At 39.8% G+C, this 19,988-nt stretch overlaps 1 protein-coding gene across 9 annotated transcripts in view; it reads right to left on the minus strand.

Moving 5' to 3' along the window:
- gpcpd1 (glycerophosphocholine phosphodiesterase 1) overlaps nucleotides 1-19,988 on the minus strand; it is a 74,406-nt gene that overhangs the window by 36,412 nt on the left and 18,006 nt on the right. For 6 of the 9 annotated variants that reach the window (XM_078556416.1, XM_078556417.1, XM_078556415.1 and 3 more), the window contains exons 3-8: nucleotides 17,194-17,305; nucleotides 16,516-16,604; nucleotides 10,751-10,841; nucleotides 9,549-9,633; nucleotides 6,513-6,588; nucleotides 2,215-2,256 (exon numbers count right to left, since the gene is read on the minus strand). In XM_078556416.1, the coding sequence (XP_078412542.1) occupies nucleotides 2,215-2,256; nucleotides 6,513-6,588; nucleotides 9,549-9,633; nucleotides 10,751-10,841; nucleotides 16,516-16,576 (355 nt within the window). In that variant the 5' untranslated portion in view covers nucleotides 16,577-16,604; nucleotides 17,194-17,305. The remainder of the gene's footprint in view (nucleotides 1-2,214; nucleotides 2,257-6,512; nucleotides 6,589-9,548; nucleotides 9,634-10,750; nucleotides 10,842-16,515; nucleotides 16,605-17,193; nucleotides 17,306-19,988) is intronic. The other 3 variants (XM_078556421.1, XM_078556422.1, XM_078556420.1) reach the window with 1 other exon arrangement.

Below are 19,988 nucleotides of genomic sequence, written 5' to 3' on the forward strand. Positions count from 1 at the left end.
CAAAGAGTAGCGAGAATGAGGAATTCACTACCACAAATAGTAGTTGAGGCAAATTGTATGGTTGCACTTCAGGGAAGCTAGATAAGCACATAGGAGAAGGGAGTAGGTTATGTTAATAGGGTTAGAAGAAGAGAGGCGGGGGTGCAGGGAGGAGGTTCATGTGGATGCCAGAACAAACGAGTTGGATGTTATAGCCTGTTCAGACTAACTGCCTCCAGAAAAATATCACCTACCATTGATAATCAGGATGAAGTCCACTGCACAACAGGTTTTTAATCAAGCATTTGTAAAAAATACTTTTCTCTTGATCTTATCTTGTTTTCATTCTTTCTCGCTATCAACTTTCTTTCTAGAACTCGAGTGCTTTTTCCATCATACCCTTTGCTGCGCTTTGGGGTTTATGACAATTTTTCCACAAGAGAGATTTGAATATGACTTAATTTGACGTGACTTTTTTCTTGAAATATGAGGTTTCAAAAGAGTCCACCCTACAGACGCTGAGCAGGCACTAAAACTTGCTCTGTGACAATAGGATAATTGTTACCATTTCAGGACCGGCAGTAAAACATTCATATTCAAGGTTGGGAGGAACTGAAGTAAGATGCACGTAGCATGAGGTGGTTCCATCTGGTCTACGCTGGGGTGGGGGCAGGGAGGGTGAGAGAAACCCTGAGCAGGGGAAGGGTTGAAGGGTCAAGTCCCCACGTCATCGCCATTGAACACAGGGAACAACAGAAGAACGAAAAACACATTTGAAAAGGCTGCCAAGTAAGGCAGGGAGAAGGCAAGTCTTCTTTAAAAAGGGTAGCGATGATAGCTAGTTAGATTTCAGAGAAAGATGTATCCAAGAAAATCAAAGGCTTTTTCAGCCTGTCAAAATAATGTGTAACCAATTTTGCATTATTTTTCTTAATGAAAGTCTGAAGTTAAGTTGTGTTAATTTGCCATTTTCTATAATTATTGCTTTGTTGACTCGCTTATTGACGATAAAATATAAGAGCTTAAAAATCCTTATCTGTCCTTGACTCACTAACTGTTACAGTCCATCAGGGGGGATATGTGTAAAGACCATGATACCCCGTTCATATAACAAACAACATCATTGTGACATCACTGAGTTAGATTAACACACATCTTGATATTGGACAATGAACATAAACTCCTCATTGTGAGGGCTACAGGTCCACTTTTGGAAGAACAATATCAATGTGAGAGAATACCTTAAGCAGAGCAAAAAATTTATAATACCCATATTTCTTAATGTAATATAGCTAATGTAAAAGTTTTTTCATGTATGCAATGAAATGTGAATAAATGAATAAAACCACACTAGTTTGGCTGGTACATGGTAATACATATCATGGGTCAAATTTACGATAAGCTTTAGAGAAAATTATTAAACATATGCAAATGAACATGGTTCGTAACCATCACAGTTCGAAATTTCACTCATCAACCAAGACTAAATAAAAACGATGGAATTAGAAATGGACCTATTTACAGATAACTATCCCAAGGAAAAATACAAGCTGATAGTTTTTGATAAATACAGATTACACACATGCACAATCCTAAATGCCACAAATCACAATCACAGTAGCATCTTATAAAGCATAGTCAATCTCACTGGTAGTGCTTAGAATGAGTATATAATTCTGCTATTTTACCAAAATTATCGGAGCCACATTCATAGCCATAATTTCCCACAATGAGTTTCCATCTCCAGACAGCCATGAATCCTTCTTGAAAGGAGGCTTGGAAATAAAAGTACAAGGGCAAGTGCATTCTTACATGCACTCTGGGGAGGCAATGGCACAGTGGAATTGTCACTAGGCTAGTAATTCAGAGACCCAGAGTAATTCTCTGGGGACTCAGGCTTGAGTTCCGCCACAGATAGACATAGATTCACCTTAGTAGAATACATTGTACTACATGGCATAATACTCCTGTCATTATAAACAGCATCATCTAACTTATAAGCAGTGCTGCAAAAGATCCGATGAGATAAATAAAAGCAAAATACCACAGAAGCTGGAAATCTGAAATAATAAAGTGCTGGAAAAACTCAGCAGATCTGGCAGCATCTGTGGAGAGGGAAACCGAGTTCGTGTTTCGAGTCCAATAAGGCTCTTCTTCGGAACTGTTCCTATATTTGTCACGTTGTTTTATTCTGATTAACAATATTCAATAATAAAAATATTGCAGCATACTTACTGTGAATTCCAAAGTATCCATCATTCAAAATGCAATCTCCTTCTAGAACAGAAAAAGGAAGCATTGGGAAAAGTCAATGATTGTTGCACCAGACAAAACATTACTCATTAAATTAAAACAATTTTGTATTCCTAGCTGTAAAGACAGACTAAGCTCATTTAAAAAGACACATTTCCGTGATGCACAGGCATTACTTGATTTTTTTAAAAAATGCATTAATATTGAAGTTTTTTAACCACAGATTTGTCTTCAAAAATAATGCACAAAAATTGATTCAACACCCATTCTAGGTAGCATACTGAACACTGAAGGTCATTTCCAGCCCTTAAAATGTAAACATTTGTAAAACTTGGTTAATGAATGTTTTTGGGTCATTTTTTTCCCATAGCCAGTGACAGTCAAGAAGAATGATGGGAACAATCATGACAATGATGGCAACCAATCAAAGCATACTTTTGGCATTGCACACCTTCTTTAATAGATCAGCCAGCCAAAGGTCTTTCAAAATTGATTAAAATTCTTCAGCATGTGCGCGCTACACTGTCTCTCTAGTTTGCTTTTGCACTGGAAGCAGTTAGGTGGATAAAAATGTGTTCTCATGGTCGTGCCCATCTCCTCTGAGCCAATGCTTTATGAACTACTTGGAGTTATTAACCAGGGTGTAAGACTGAACCTGCCCTTCTAAATTAGACATTCTATGACACCAGTTGATACTACTCGTTCAGGCTTTTGCATTTTAAATTATCTTAACTGTGGGTGTAGAATGGTTAGTACCTATAAAAATGAGCTTGGCCATTGCTCAAATAGTGAGTGTTTTAGAACAAAACCTCCATTTAACCTTACTTTTAGATGGGGAGTGCATTGCCTAAAAATGACTACTGCATCGATGACGAACTACATTCCTAATGTCATCTTGCTGATATATTTTAACAAATTCCTTAAGCTCTAACAATTACCCCAGCTCCAGCCAGTCTTTATTTGATTGATGTCTTTAAGGGGACACTCAATAAACATGAGGTAGAAGATGATATGTATGGAACATGAACACTGACACGGACCTAATAGGCTGATTAGCCTGTTTTTGTGCTGCAGTTATGATGTGATGTAACTTAACACTCTGGTACTTACATGTTACTAGAGGGAGGCAAGATGACTGTACACTACAGTCTAAGTGCTTCTAAGCTCCAGGTCCTTATTTCCTGTGTTCTTAGATACCCAATGTTAGGGTCTGGATAGGAGACCTTCAGAGCCCTTGATATGCATGCATGACAATACCTGTTTCGCTTAAGCGTCCTATGGCTTACTCCAGCATAGCAAAGGCAAAAAACTCGCAAACTTAAAGGAGTAGGTAAATTGTATACAAAGGTCCCCTTGTCTCTATCAGAATTTGAATCATTTGAAGAGTTTTGTCACAAACAATGTCTCCTTTACAAACAGTTAGGTACTAACACAGCTGTTGAGTCTCCAGAAGGCAAGTGCCATTCTTCTAAAAGTTTTCATACAGTAGCGTGTTGGCTAGTTGCAGCCAAGTGCTACAGATATTTGATATCCAAAGCTGTTAATTATCTTTATGTTAGGTGCAAAATATGGGATTTATTATTCTCAGACACGAGACAGAATGTCAAAGCTATGCAATTGCTAAACTAATGCAATTTTAAATTCTCCATTGGACATACTGGTCCCTGGTTCACCTTACATTTAGGGGTCAGGTTCAATCAAGCAGCTGCTAGAGGTAAAATGAAGAGGATGGTGCCGAATTCTATATCTTCATTAGCATCAGAAGCCAAAATGATACTGGAATTCCTGACTTAAGAACATATCGACAATAGTGAGAGGGCCAGTATCCTAGGATTGTATTCCGGTTTTAGCAGAATTACAACACTGACGATGGCGTGCTCTAGGAACACTTCTGTCAGAAGTTGAAAATATCAATGAAAGGTGAGTACTGAGGCACTGGAAGGAAGCTGACTTTTCTTCAATGAAGAAATCAAGTCAGTCAGACATTCCAAACCACAGCTCAATTGGTCTTTGGCCAGGGTAAGTAATAATTACCTTCACTGTGGCAATGTAATGAAATCTAGTGGAGGGCCCAAAGGTGTCCCATTTTCCTGCAGCACCAAATATGGTATTGCCTCAACTACAGCAGTGACAACCTGGGGGAACTGGCTATCTAGTTCAGCATGCGTGCTCATCAAATCTTTTGCTCAATCGTTGAATACCTTTTAAGGCTAGGATAGACAGATTTTTGGTCTCCCAGGAAATTAAGGGATATGGGGAGCAGGCAGAAAAACGGAGTTGAAGCCCAAGATCAGCCGTGATCGTACTGAATGGCGGAGCAGGCTTGATGGGGGCTTTGTGGTCTATTCTTGTTCGTACTTCTTGTGTTTCTTCAGGATCAGATGTTATATGGTGTTGCCCGTGCAGGCGATTACTTCTTATACATCCTGCTTCTAAATATTGTACTCACCTGTGACATGCAATTTAATTCTTCTCGATTTATAGCTCTTAGGTGCTTAATTGCTTTCTTCTTCTGTGTTTAACAATGCAAACCTTAATAAAAAACTTAACGGCAAATTAGGTGCAAAGCGGCACATTCAGTGGCAGCACGTGGAGAACAGCTAATGTGCTTTAGGTTTTGAAGAGGAAAGCGTAGCTGTGGTGCAGCACACTGAAACAGCAGCATGCTGTTTTGTGGAATGCTAGGCAGGGGCATGTATGCTGCATTCCTCAGCCTCAGCACACCGATTTTGCAACCCCCATCCCCTCAACTGTGGGAAGACCAGATTCTTCCCAATAGCTTATCCAGCTGGTTTCAGAGATGTAATGAAGGTAAAAGCTTATCACAGGAGGCCAAGAAAGATAAGTAGAAGAATAGTTTAAAAGACACCTAAAAAAATTGTATTTTGAAGAAATCTAAATCTTCCGATGGAATTACAGGTACAGAATACTCAATAGAAATCAGATCTTTCTATGAACTTTTTAATAAAGTTACTTGGGATAATAAATTAAATAAATAAATTAATGATAAAATACCTCTACTTTGTACGCTTAAGTTAAACAAATTTAGGGCCAATAAATTACATGCTGTCAACATAAAATGTTAGATAAGCTAAAAAATGCATGTGGAAAAAAATAGAAACATTAACACTAAACATTATTTCCACAAATGCAGTGAATATTAGTGCAAATGCAGCACAGTGGAGTACTTAACCCAGCACAGCCACATGTAGCAGCACCATTTTAAATATCTGGTAAAAAACAAATTTGTCTAGTCAAACGATGCAGTAATACATTGTTGACTAGCATGAATGGCAAACCAATATATGGTTTACATTGTAGCCAAGGTCAATTTGAAGTACACCATGATTTTGAAGTTAAAGTTTGCAGCATTTTCTAAGAAAACTTAATTCGGTCTTCCATGTTGACATTTAAATTGTACCACTCTGAAATTTAACTTCTCTTATTAGCAATGGTTCAAGCTGACGAGTGGTCCAGGGATACAATTGATTTATGCTTCAATGTGGTAGGAAGCAAATCTGCACCCACAATTTCTCACATGGATAGTTCCAAATTACCAATGGGCAAAAAGAATCATACCAAACAGAATGTGGCAGCTTTTTCCCAGGGAAGCAGTGGGGAAGGGGGTTGTGTGGGTCTGTGTAAGAGAGAGAGAGAGAGAGAGAGAAAAAAAAAGGGTTCAAAAAATGAAAAGATAACAGAGTACGTGTCATGCCAGGCTAGGTTTGTTTATCCAAGTTGCCAGCATGACAGCAGCACAGAGTCTGTGACTACGCTATCTGTTGAACCTCCTGTATGAAGCATGGTGCTGAGAAAACCAGAAGGCAGAAAGAGGAAAGGAAATTAAAATTAGTTGGTTTAATAACTTCCAGTGGAATAAACTTCTCCTCAAACTTTTGAAATGTGAGCCAATATCTTGCAGAACTGACAAAACAGGTCTTGATGTTACTTAAGATTGTGATTTAGTTTAAAGGATCATTCCAAACGAAATCTTGGTTCAGAATGTCTGGGATACAGATCAAGAGAGTAACCTTACCGGAACACAAATGTAGGGAGGGGAAAATAAATGACTGTTTAGAAATGCTGATCACATTTTCTGTCCAACATGACAGACATTTGGTTCACAAAGAGTCAAAGTATATTGTGATAATAAAGACGGCTTTAAGTAATATATCTTTCAATTTGAAAATTAAATTGTCAGATGCTTAATTTTATCACATGTACCTCTGCTACTGCCAATCTGGCAGATAACAGAAACTCAATACACTGTAGTGACATACCCGACGGATTAAATGATCGTGGATGAGGATGAGTCTCCCACTTGTTGACTAGCACTTGCCGAAGATCAACAGGGTTCTGAGTCAAGTGATAAAAAGATTAAAGCCCTTTATAATAATACAAAAGGACTAGAAGAAAATGTAAGGTCAGAGGACAAGAGATATGTTTTTAACCACTTCTGGTAGAACGTTTACAAATTTTTCATTCTGTGCTTTTCAGGTAGTAACATGATTTCCTGAAATTACAGGTACTGAGGATAATAACCAATATTGAAACTGGATTGACCACAGTACAGTTTAATAACACAGCATATCAGAGCACCAACAGATGGTACCACAGGAGAGATGCAGATTTGAACTTCTTACTGAAGAGTTCCAATCTCACATTTCTGTCACAGGTCCCATCAATTCCCTACAGAGGAGAGAAAAGTTGGTAGGGAGTCCTATTGCCAGTTTGTCATGAGCCTCCAACTGGCTGTCTGACTAAATAGTAGTACTGGCACATGCATAGGAACAGGCTGCCAGGTCTGCAGGAGGTGCATAGCCCAGCAAGACCTGATTAGGAAATAAAGTTTTAAATTATTTTTGTAAATCATCACACATACACCATACATACAATTACAAAATGCAGCTTAGGCTCACTCTTCAATATTACAAGTAATTATTCTTTGATTACATCAAAAGATTGGTGAACCATAAAAACATTGATAGCTAAAAATTTGACTACAAAACAAACAAACATAGTACCCTTCAAGCTACTTAGAGGATCAAGGTAGTACAGGTCGAGTATCCTTTATCCTCAAATCCAAAAACTGAGCACATCCAAAAACCACGCTTTTTGTTGAACCTCATTGACCTTTAGCGCAGGAAGTCCCTGACTCGAGCCGACACGAATCTCACCAACCAGGCCCGACCTTTATTGTGGGAAGTCTAGTGTTTGTCTGCACTCAACACAAATCTCGCTGACATTGAACACTCTCCTAGAAGCAGGATCGCAGATGGCGCCATGGGTGGGAACTTATTACAGGTACCCTATATTTATTATTTAGCTAGGCTAGGCTACTGTTATCTAAGTAGGCCTAGTCTTATATGCGGTATCCAAAAACCAAAAATTATCTGAAATCTGAAACACAATCATCCCAGAGGATTTCTGAAAAAGGATACTCGACCTGTATATGGATTACAACTTTCACCCGTGGGACCAATGTGAAGCAAGATATCAGTCTGAAGCCAGCAGGGACTAATGAGACAAGTCCCCTCCCTCTGCCTGATCTTTAGAATCTACACGAAAGAGTTAGGTTAGCTTCAGTGCAGTTTAAGTGTATGGTCCCTGACAAAAGTTTCCTCCACTTCTGGCTTTACTTGTAACATTCCTCACAGCAACAACAATAGCAGTTGTGGGAAATGGAGAAAGAAAAATTATTGGGCAAAGCAGAGGGTGTGGCAGAGCAAAAAATTTGCAATGCATAAATCCTGGGAGCACCTAATGCTATTGTTAGGCACTGAAAAGTAATAGTGTTCCCTTGTTAGGACCTCACTAACCTTGAGGAGCACAAGAAAATTAAAAAAAAACAAGCAAGCTTTAATATTCCAAAGGTATTCTTTCTGAAGCATCAACCACTCCATTACAAGTTTTAAATAAATAAATTTGGTAAAATTATTAAAATAACAGAAAAATCTACAGCATTCACTTAAGAGATTACCTGGGCCTGTGTGGACATCTGATGGTTAATACTAACAATACAATTTTAAAAAATAATCAAAATGGCCACATGCATAAGCACAAATAATGAAAAAATTTGGGATATTTCTAAATGTTTCAGTTTGGTTAAAAAAAAAAATAGGTAAAATTAAATCAGTGTTGTCACTAGGTTGATCTGACATAACGGCCAATACTAAAAAGTTTCCACTTAAGCTGACAATACCCTTTATTCAGCTCAAACTTTTTCCACCATCAACAGCAAGAAGCCTGAAATGGCCAGTGCCTTAAGGTTATATTGCTCAAAATGCTCTTTCCTGACAACTCCTCCATCGAAAGAAAAATTCCACAAAACCACCATTCTGCTTACAGAAATCCTAGTGGCAACACTGATAAATAGCTTAACTTTCTTTTATTTCAAACAGTTTGTGTTGATTTGTATATTTTGGTTAGAGTCGCAATTGATTTTATTTTTTTTTCTTAAAAACACATTCCATTGTTAATTGGACTTCCTCAGAATGCACTAAGTTAAAACTGAAGCACTCAGGTTATTAACTCCTCTACATGTTGCCACGCTTCACTTAAAAAAGCATAGAAAGATGTAAAATAAGCTTGCAACATGCTGATCATTAAAAAAAAACTAATAGCAATAACTCTTTAAAGAAGCTAATTGATTGCCAATTGAGAGAAAGAAAGATGATGCAACAGATTATTTACTGCTGCGAATGAGCCAACCATGTAAAAACGTAATGCAAAATTATGGGAAGGGATGTGGGTCAAGTCTATACATTTGCTGAAGGAGAATCTTTGACACAATCTGGAGTGAAGTTGCCAATGCAGAACAAGAGAACTGAATAGATCAGCATACTACACTACCTCTACTAGTTAATCCATCATTTATTTTAGGTTTAACCAGAAGTAGCAAGATATTATCAGTCGATATTATACATAGCACCCATTGCATAGATGGGTGGATTAAGGACAAGAATTTTTAGTAACAAAAATCGTTAAGCCAGAAAAGCAATGTTTTTCCTTGCCATTTCTCTCCCTTTACCCCTGTAGAATTAACTTCATTTTATGTATGACAGCAAATGTCAAAGGGCAATTCAGTTGTATAGAGCCCAATCCTGTCCTTTCTCCAGGAGGGAGGGAGAGAGAAATGGAAATACCAGACAACAAAACTTTGGCCAGACCATACCCACCTCCTAGATTCTGCTTACACAATTGTGTGTTTGAGAGCAAATCATCCACTACATTCTCTAGCAGGATCCGCCAAAACAATAAAACCCATCAAATATTAGACATATATCATTTAGTACTGTCCAGAAAATGTATCTTACCTTGTGTTCCATGACGTAACATTTAAAATAGCGATATTGGAAAAGAACGGTTCTTGGGAGAATGACCGTTGCCCTCCACATTAGGCTGCAGAAAAATGGCAGAAACATCATCTTAAAGATAATCATTTGATTTTGCATTCCATAGCTGTCACAAACCAAACTGGTTAGAGCCTTTAAAGTACAAGTGAACAGTTAGCTACCATTTAGGATCAGAAGGGAGTGCAAAATTGTAGGTAGATTAAAGATTGATACCAGGGAAAAATGTATTGGAATAAAAATATTAAGTTTATAACCCAAATACTAAGTACATCATTGAAACTCTAAAGTGCTAGCTGACTTAGAGGAAATACAGAACTTGGTGAGTGGAGATAATTGATCCAGATATAAAGTCGCCAAAGCAATTAATTCCACGAGGCTCCTGACCTCCCTATGATTCTACCATATTTTGCCTTTTTAAAAACTTTCATAAAAGTACGAAAACACACACAGAAGAGGCACTGAAAATCATATCAAAACTTGAAACTGTCAAACCCTGGGGAAAAGAGGGCGGCTAACTGAAATTAAGAACCTTATACGTTCATTCACTTGAGACCTAAGCCATGAACAAGTTATACATCAATAATCAAGGGCAAAGGCAGAATTACTGGACTCCTGAAGCCAGGCCTAATTCAAAAGAATCGAGGAGAACCTGCCTTTAACTGTCAATGGCAAAGGGCAAAAACGTGAGAAGCGTTACCACTCATTTTATCAAAGTAGGAAAAAATATCTGACCAAACCAGTCCCTTTTCAATATTACTTAAAGGTGTATCTTGCAACAGGGCAATTTGCAGATTTCCTTCAACTCTGCGCAGTATATTTTCCTCGCTTGAACAGAACTAAAATTAATGAAATATACTAGCCAATTGTGTCAAAATATCCACCGTTCCAACATCATGGACCCTAACTTAGATAGCTTAATTACACCCATAGCAATAATTGATAGACAGGCTATGCCTCCAATTTCATTTTCCGAAAAAGATCAACTGTAGGAAAAATAAATGACAGAAAACATATGCTAAGAGAAACAAATATTTTGAATTAGGACGACAGAAATAGGATAGGTAGCTGGCAAATTAAGAAATTGGAATTATTGTACTGCACTTAGATACTTCCATAAATCTGGGCATTTTATCCAGCAGCAATTCATCCTCTTTGACACTTACCTATCATTTAGATCTGGTTCCAGAAGCACCGCTCTCTGAGGATTCCAACTGCCGAGTGCAGCTGAATTTCCACATACTGCAAACACTTCACCTAAGGTGTAAAGGAGAAAAACGTTAACTTGAAGGAACAGCAGACATACGCACAAACATTAACAGGTCAAATACACAAAGTACAGATTTTGTCATAAGAACTTTGATCACTAGGCTCCCTCCAGTAGCACCAACGCACCCTATTTTTTAAGCTGTCCTTGCCCCCAGTTTCATTTTATTCTTCATCTCATCCGATGCCTCACCAAAAAACTGTCTCTTTCTTTCAGATGCAAAGGAACGCGAGCTCCAACAACTCATCGACACCAATGCCCATCCAGGACCCTCCAGCCCTGCCCGTCCCTCTATCCCTATCCCATCTTCCAATCCCAGCCCCGGCCGTGTATTCACCATATCCTCTGACCTTCCCCTCTGATGCTGAACGTTCAGTGCTCAGCAAAGGACTTAGTTTCATACCCTTACGCCTTCACCTCAATGAATTTTGGGCTCGGCACGATGCTGAACTCTTCTTCCGCTGCCTTCGTCTCCATGCTCACTTCTTTGCGCAGGAGTCCTCTCCCCGTTCAACGGATCCTTTTACCCGCCTCCAATATTCTCCCTCCACCTGGACCCCTCCCTCTGGATTTTTACCTGCTCTTGATCTTTTCATTGAGAACTGTCGGCGTGACATCAGTCGTCTCAATTTCTCTGCTCCTCTCACCCACTCTAACCTGTCTCTTTCTGAACTCGCCGCACTGCATTCCCTCAGGTCCAACCCTGACTTTGTCATCAAATCTGCTGACAAGGATGGTGCTGTTGTCTGGCGCACTGACCTTTACCTCGCAGAGGCTGAGTGTCAACTCGCAGACACTTCCTCCTACCTCCCCCTGGGCCATGACCCCACCACTGAACATCAAGCCATTGTTTCCAGGACTGTCACTGACCTCATCTCCTCTGGAGATCTTCCCTCCACAGCTTCCAACCTCAGTCTCCCAACCTCGGACAGCCCGCTTCTAACTCCTACCCAAAATCCACAAACAGGACTGTCCCGGCAGACCGATCGCGTCAGCCTGTTCCTGCCCCACGGAACTCATTTCTTGCTATCTTGACTTCATTCTCTCCCTCCTTGTCCAGTCTCTTCCCACCTACATCTGCAAATCCTCTCACGCCCTACATTATATCAACAATTTCTAGTTCCCTGGCCCCAACCGCCTCCTCTTCACCATGGATGTCCAATCCCTCTACACCACCATCCCCCATTGGGATGGTCTGAGGGCTCTCCGCTTCTTCCTCGAACAGAGGCCTGAACAATCCCCATCCACCACCACTCTCCTCCGTCTGGTTGAACTTGTTCTCTCACTGAACAAATTCTCCTTAAACTCTTCTCACTTCCTCCAAATAAAAAGATGTGGCTATGGGTACCCGCATTGGCCCCAGTTATGCCTGTCTCTTTATGGGGTATGTGGAACATTCCTTGTTCCAGTCCTACTCAGGCCTCCTCCCACAACTTTCTCCGGTACACCGATGACTGCTTCGGTGCCGCTTCATGCTCTCGTCTGGATCTCGAAAAATCTATTAATTTTGCTTCCAATTTCCACCCACTCCATCATTTTCACACGGTCCATCACTGACACTTCCCTTCCTTGATCTCTCAGTCTCAATTTCTGGTGATAGACTGTCCAGCAATATTCATTACAAGCCTACCGACTCCACAGCTACCTCGACTACAGCTTCTCACACCCTGCTTCCTGTAAGGACTCCGTCCCATTCTCTCAGTTCCTTCGCCTCCGTTGCATCTGTTCTGATGATGTCACTTTCAAAAACAGTTCCCCTGACGTGTCTTCCTTAACCAAGGTTTTCCAGCCACAGTGATTGACAGGGCCCTCAACCATATCCGGCCCATCTCCCGCACATCCACCCTCACACCTTCCTCTCCCTCCCAGAACCATGCTAGGGTCCCCCTTGTCCTCATTTATCACCCCACCAGCCTCCACGTTCAAAGGATCATCCTCCTCCATTTCCTCCAACTCCAGCATGATGCCACCACCAAACATCTTCCCTTCACCCCCCGGGAGGCTTTCCACAGGGATCGTTTACCTCCATCACCCCCTACACCTCAACCCCCTCCCACGGTACCTTCCCATGCAACCGCAGAAGGTGCAACACCTACCCCTTTACTTCCCCCCTCCTCACCGTCCAAGGGCCCAAACACTCCTTTCAAGTGAAGCAGCATTTCACTTACATTTCCCCCAACTTAGTCTACAGCATTCACTGCTCTCAATGCGGTCTCCTCTACATTGGAGAGACCAAACGCAGACTGGGTGACCGCTTTGTGGAACACCTTCGGTCTGTCCGCAAGCATGACCCAGACCTCCCTGTCGCTTGCCATTTCAACACACCACCCTGCTCTCATGCCCGCATGCCCGTCCTTGGCCTGCTGCAATGTTCCAGTGAAGCTCAACGCAAACTGGAAGAACAGCACCTCATCTTCTGACTAGGCACTTTACAGTCTTCCGGACTTAATATTGAATTCAACAATTTCAGATCAAGAACTCTCTCCTCCATCCCCACTCCCTTTCCGATCCCCCCTTTTTCCAATAATTTATATATTTTTTACGAATATATTTTTCTTTTCCCACCTATTTTTAAATTTATTTCAATCTATTGTTTCATCTCCACCTTTTAACCCATTTCGATCCCTTCCCCCCCACCCGACCCCCACTAGGGCCATTTGCCACTAGCTTGTCCTGCTTGCTGCCCTTAATGTCCTTTTGTCTATGACATCTTTGGCAGTCTCTTCTTGGCCTCCACCAATCACTGACCCCCTATCGAGCTCTCTGTCCTCCCCCCTCCCCTCTCTACTAGCTTATATTTCACCTAATTTCTATATTTCTTAGTTCTGATGAAGGGTCATATGGATTCGAAACGTCAACTGTATCCCTCTCCGCAGATGCTGTCAGACCTGCTGAGTTTTTCCAGGTATTTTTGTTTTTGCACTTGGCTTAGATGTTGACTATCTAAATAACTCAGTAGCCAAGTTACAATTGATTGGTTTATGCTTTCTTTGGTTAAGTTAAATTAATCACACTATAAAATCAGATGCAATCCAAAGCTGTACCTAATAAGCATTTATACAAAGAACTCAGCATAAAACAATTTCCATTTCTTCTTTTTAATCTATTTCCATATTAATATAGCTAATGTTGCTAAAGAAACAATTACACACAAAAAAAATAGACTGTCTCAGGGAAGCCAAGTCTACAGAAAGAAATCCAGCAGACTGAGGGAGGAATCTACTCACATAGCACTTATGTCACTTCCCAGGCATCTGGTAGCGCCACCGGCACTATTTAACAAGGGGCACTTAGCAAACAAATTTTTCCCCCTTTAGATCAATATGAAGTCAAGTAGCAATAGCTTGCAGAATTACATGTCTGATGTTGAACTAGATATACTTTAAGTGAACTTTGCAAATTCCAATATGACAGGCTGTACCCTTTAGATTGACTGCAAGTTACCAATTTCTCAAACTACCTCAAGTTGTATAAATAAACTTCTGAACTTCCAGAATAAAAAACCAACAAGTCTCCTGTGCTTTCTTGAACTTAAAAAGGTAATAACATCAAAACCCAAACCCAGAATTTCCTAGGCTGGCAAACTCTTCCTATAACCTTACAAACACCACCTTCTATACTAAGCTGTTCAACATATATCTTGGTTGCGCACTTCAAATGCCCCTAGAAAATATTTCACTTTAACTATTTAAACCCCAAAGATAATGGATAATTTGGCACCTTTAAAAAGGGAGAAGCCAGATCTCTTAGCACCTTTGCACTGCTTAATGCCAATGATTTATTTTTCAGTATCTTCCAACAAACAAAAAAGTGCTTGAGCTCAAGATACCAAAGACAATCTCTTGAACATTGGAAGTTTATTTTAAGTTAATTATTGGACACTGCAAAAACAAAAAAATGCTACTGATCTGCAGGACTGTAGGAGGCTGCTACTCAAGAACAATAAAGAATCAGTGGGCCATCTGGGCACTGCAAGAGCACAAAATATCAAAGGAACTAAACATTCTTCTCAGAGAACCCTTGGACTGTGGGTACATCAATGTTTCAGTGTGCAATTGAAAATACATGAGACTATAAACTTAAAACATATTTTGTTAATTATCTTACAAACTTTTTGATGTATAGTGCACTACCCTAGGAATAATATTTAATTGAAAGATTATTATTAAAAAATTAAAATGTATTCCATTTTTCTAGTATGTGAAAACTGAGCTGTGCGAAACCATTTACTTGGCGTAACCTGGCTGCATGCAGATGGTGACTGAAGAAAAATTTTAAACCATTTATCCATTCCCAATTTTTGTAACAAATCTACAATTTAGTGCTACAGATTTTAAGTTTCACCACAAATCAATATTAGAATAGAATAACTGGATTCTTTGCCTCTTTCTCAGCCCTTTTTAGACTATCAACGACTTCGTATTTTGGAAACATTCAGAAAAATAACTATGGGACCATTAATTTGGAGGCTGCTGTGTCTTGGGTGAGGGAAAGACCTATTCGCTTTCATTGGATTACATATAGGATTTTTATTCCAGGAGACCAATTCATCAGTCACAAGACACTTTCAGAACAGACTAAGCTACCAAACCATAGAAGCAGACGATAACAGAAAATAGTTGGACTGCCTAAACAACAGGAGCTTTTACCAATTCAAGAAAGGTTTAAACCTGTCTGCTGAGTTCGTTCAACAGATTTATGAATCTGCCTTTCAAAAACATGAACACACTTCTTGCAAGTGGAATGGCAGCTTGGTCTTTACTGGACAGTCTTTCAGAGAACAATGCAAATGTTCTGATCAGAGCTGTAACTGCTGCAATTGTCAAAACCATAAGTAGCTCACGCATCCAAAGTGCTGGATTCAATATTTGTAAACCACTTTGAAATATAGCCTTTCCTGTGAGTAGTTTGCAAGACAGAGAAGCATTTTACAAAACTTACTGTCCATAGTTTGAGTAAGATATACACATAAGCAAGCCAGTGGCCAAATGGCAAATGTTGCTTGCATTAAGAGTACTCAAATTGAAGAGACATGCACAATATTGGGCTGTTAATAATCAAATGCAATAAACTCATTCACATTTAAATTAACATCTGGACCAAAAGAAAGACATCTTTTAGCAATGCTATCACAGAAGTACTGCCCATTAAAATAGACATAGGCAATCATGATTTATCCATTAAAAAAGGTTAATACATCTATTTCAGAAAAAAGCAGAAACAATGATGAGAAATGGTCATACTGGAGCAAAGGGGAAAACCAATTTTTCTGACTAATATTATTTAAAGGAAAGAACATTATGACAAATCACTGCCTTGTGCCAGATTTATTGCACAAGGAACAATTTACCAGTACTACTTCCCTGTGATTCACAAGCATATAGCTAAACTCAAAGTAACTTTGTTGCATAATTGCCCTCCACACAAACTGTTCATATTAATTCAAATCTAAACTGGTTAAAAAAAGGCAAGTATGGCAGGAAACTGGAACAAATATTGTAAAAATTTAATACTGCATGAGGAATTGCTGAATATGGCATTTATTCCCTTTCTGATGGAGACCTGCATCCACATTTGTGATTTCATTCAGATGTTTCACAGTCTCTTCTACTTCAGAAAGTTGTTGTGCAGTATTCTCAACATATTTAATCTCTTGTAGAATACCTGGAAGCGTAACGCCCTTTATTTCGAAAGTGACCTGTGAAGTGAACATGCTTGCCAACATCGAGGTACAATTGAATGGCTGATGTTACCTAGAGTAAAAACACAGGTTAACTGAATTGTTACAACAGAATCAAACATATGGAAAAGCTGTGCTGTCTGTGGTGACAAATACTACTGAACTAGTCATTTACGGCATTTACAAAAGGTACTAGAACTAATCAGATTGCAAAATCCTCTATTAACACATTCAAAGTCCCTCTCAACTAGTCACAACACTGAGCTTTGACCGCAGCTGTGTTGCTGTGAGAGATGTTAAGTTGAGGTCAAGTTTCTCCCACTTTGAGTCACACTCATGCATTGTGTAGCATTAACTGGCGTTATTGGGTTTAAGAGCAGATCACCAAAACCTTTTGTGGCAGTTAGCCTATGGTCAAGCAATGTAACACTCATCTTCATGCAGCAGTCGATTGCTAATCAATTCTCCAATTTATCTTTCCCAAATCAATGAAGAACACACTTCTGTCTTGTTGAAAATCTTTACAATTTCTAAAGAACATTTTTAGATATTCTGATACTCCTCCTAAGTAAGCACGTAAAAGGAAATCTCTACATAATTTCTACTGCAACGCTTATTTAAATCCCAATAGTGTCTTGACTGAAACCTTTTCAAATACTTACAAAGCAATCCAAGCGTTTCGTTTACTAGAGCTGAGAAAATAAGTCTTCAAAATTGCCATGTAACCACAGTCTCTGTGAAGTTACCATTCAAATCGCAGTAAAGTATCACCACCTGCGTAAAAGACAATGTATTGTAATATCATTAATATCTGCCAACCTCATTTTGGTAAAGTACTGAATCTGTATTTGGGTGCTGTAAATCAAATAACGGTGGCCTAAGAGACCTTTCTGTCTTTACATACTTGCACTTCAGTGCCACTGCAGTATAGCTCTTGAGCTTTCAGAATAACGAAGATCGCTGCATATAAGTCGACCCGGCATACAAGACGACCCCTTTGTTTTTTTTAAAAATGCCAAAAAGCACACTTTTGCACATACTCAGCATAAAGCCCGACCCCCTTTCCAGCTAAGGAATGCGTTACTGGCATTAGTAGTCGTCGGCCTCAAGTTTTCACCCGGACATGCATGTGCCGCTTATCTGTAAGTTGACACACGGGCGCATGCGTAGTTACTGGTTGCAAGGATGCGGAGTCGCACTCTCTCTCTCGCGCGCGCGCGCGCACGCACACACACACACACGGCATGGCAAGTGCAAAAATAATAAATTACAAAGTTGGATTCAAGCTAAAAGTCTAAGATTTACTAACTTGTCAAATAACTATTGTATCAAGGGAAGTCAGTGCTAGTGAAAAACTGCCGTGAGAATGGAAGAAAACAGAATCCACCTGGAAGAAGATACCCAAGATCAAATGCGCCATCAGAACAGGGACCAACCACTGTCCTGAACTTGAGAAACACAGGGATCAGTGCTGGAACCTCAGTCATTTACAATCTGCATCAATGACTTGCATGAAGGGACCAAATGCATGGTAGCTAAGTTTGCTGATGACACAAAGATAAGTAGGAAAGTAAGTTGTCAAGAAGACAAAGCATCTAAAAAGGGATTTAGATAGGTTAAATGAATGGGCAAAAATTTGGCAGATGGCATATAATGTGGGAAAATGCGAACATGTCCACTTTAGCAGGAAGAATAGAAAAGCAGCATGTTACTTGTATGGAGAGAGACAGCAGAGCTCTCCGGTAGTGGGGTCTGGATGTCCTGGTATAAGAATAATAAAAAGTTAGCCTGCAGGTGCAGCAAGTGATTCAAAAGGCAAATGGAATGTTGGTATTTGTTGCAAGGGGAATGGAATGTAAAATTAGGGAAGTCTTGCTACAATTGTACAGAGCCTTTTTTTGTTAGACGACATCTGGAGTACTGTGTACAGTTTTGATCTCATTACTTAAAAAGGAAATAACTGCATTAGAAGCAGTTCAGAGAAGGTTCACTTAACTGATTCCAGGGAACAATGAGCAGGTTGGCCCTATACCCATCAGATTCTAGAAGAATAAGAAATGATCTTACTGAAACATGTAAGAGGGAACTTAAGTTGGTGGATGCTGAGGAGATGTTTCCCCTTGTGGGAGCACCTAGGACTTAGGGGACAGAGTTTAAAGATCAGGGGTTTCCCATTTAAGGCTGAGATAAGGAGAATTTTTTTCCTGAGGGTTGAAAATCTGGAATTCTCTTCCCCAGACAGCAGTGCAGATTGGAATATATTCATGGCTGAGTCAGATAGATTTTTGATCGACATGGGAGTCAAGAGTTATGGGGGACGCACAGGAAAGTGGAGTTGAGGCCACAATCAGATTAGCTATGATCTTACCGAATGGCGGAGCATGGTCAAAGGGCCAAATGGCCTACTCCTGCTCCTAATTCATGTATCGGAATGAGGCCTCAAAAATCATCAGAATGGGTACGTTGTCACCAGAAATGGAATACATTATATGTGCATTTAAGTGGGCCAAAAGAAACCCCGAGTTCAGTAAAGATTTCAGACCAACAGCTAGGTTGGTGCAGCTGCTTTATGGAACAAAACAAACAATCTAGTGTTGTGACAGTAGACCAAGATAGCTCAGAGATCACCAAGTGATCTCAATGCCAAAATTACTAGTTTCCAGGGTTCATCGTCAGACAGCAGGAAAAACACAAGTACCCAGTAAGTCACATCAGCAACATGGATGAAGCACCCATTTAATTTTTATATGCCCTGCTACAAACTGTGGAGTGGAAAGGTTCGAAAACAGTTCTAGTGAAAATGATAGGACATGAAAAGACAAGATTCACGTAACAAAGAAATTAAAGCCAATGGCAATTTTCAAACATAAAACCATGCTGAGCATCAAGTTCCCTCCAAAAGTTTTTGTGTACATCCATGACAACGGTTCAATGGATGAGAATGGGGTGAAGTTATGGATCAATAATATGTAGAATAGGCACCCCATTGGCCTATGTAAAGAATGCAGTCTATTAATGTGGGATATGTTCAGGTCTCATAACTGTTAAGAGCAACAGGTGCCCGTGAAGAAATAACACAAATTGCAGTTACACCATGGGGCCTAACGCTCATAGTTCAAACTTTGGTCGTGTGCATCAACAAGCTATTCAAGGATCATGTTCACACTGAATGGAATAGGTGGATGGTTGACAGAGGAACAAACCTTCACAAAAAGTGGATATACGCGTGCTCTCCTGCTTGATGTTTTGTGGTTTCATTAGCAAATCGTGGGATGCTACTAATAAACAAAGGGCCATCAGATTGTTCAAAAAAATGTGGATTATCCAATTCAATTGATGGTTAGTAAGATGATTTGCTGTTGGGGCGGGGAATGATTGTGAAAGCAAAAGCGCCAAATCTGAACAACAGTAGGATCCTTACAATAACGCCATAGTCACTCAATGAATTCTGCATTGG

The sequence above is a fragment of the Cetorhinus maximus genome, chromosome 14 (assembly GCF_964194155.1).
Source record: "Cetorhinus maximus chromosome 14, sCetMax3.hap1.1, whole genome shotgun sequence".
Classification (NCBI taxonomy): domain Eukaryota; kingdom Metazoa; phylum Chordata; class Chondrichthyes; order Lamniformes; family Cetorhinidae; genus Cetorhinus; species Cetorhinus maximus.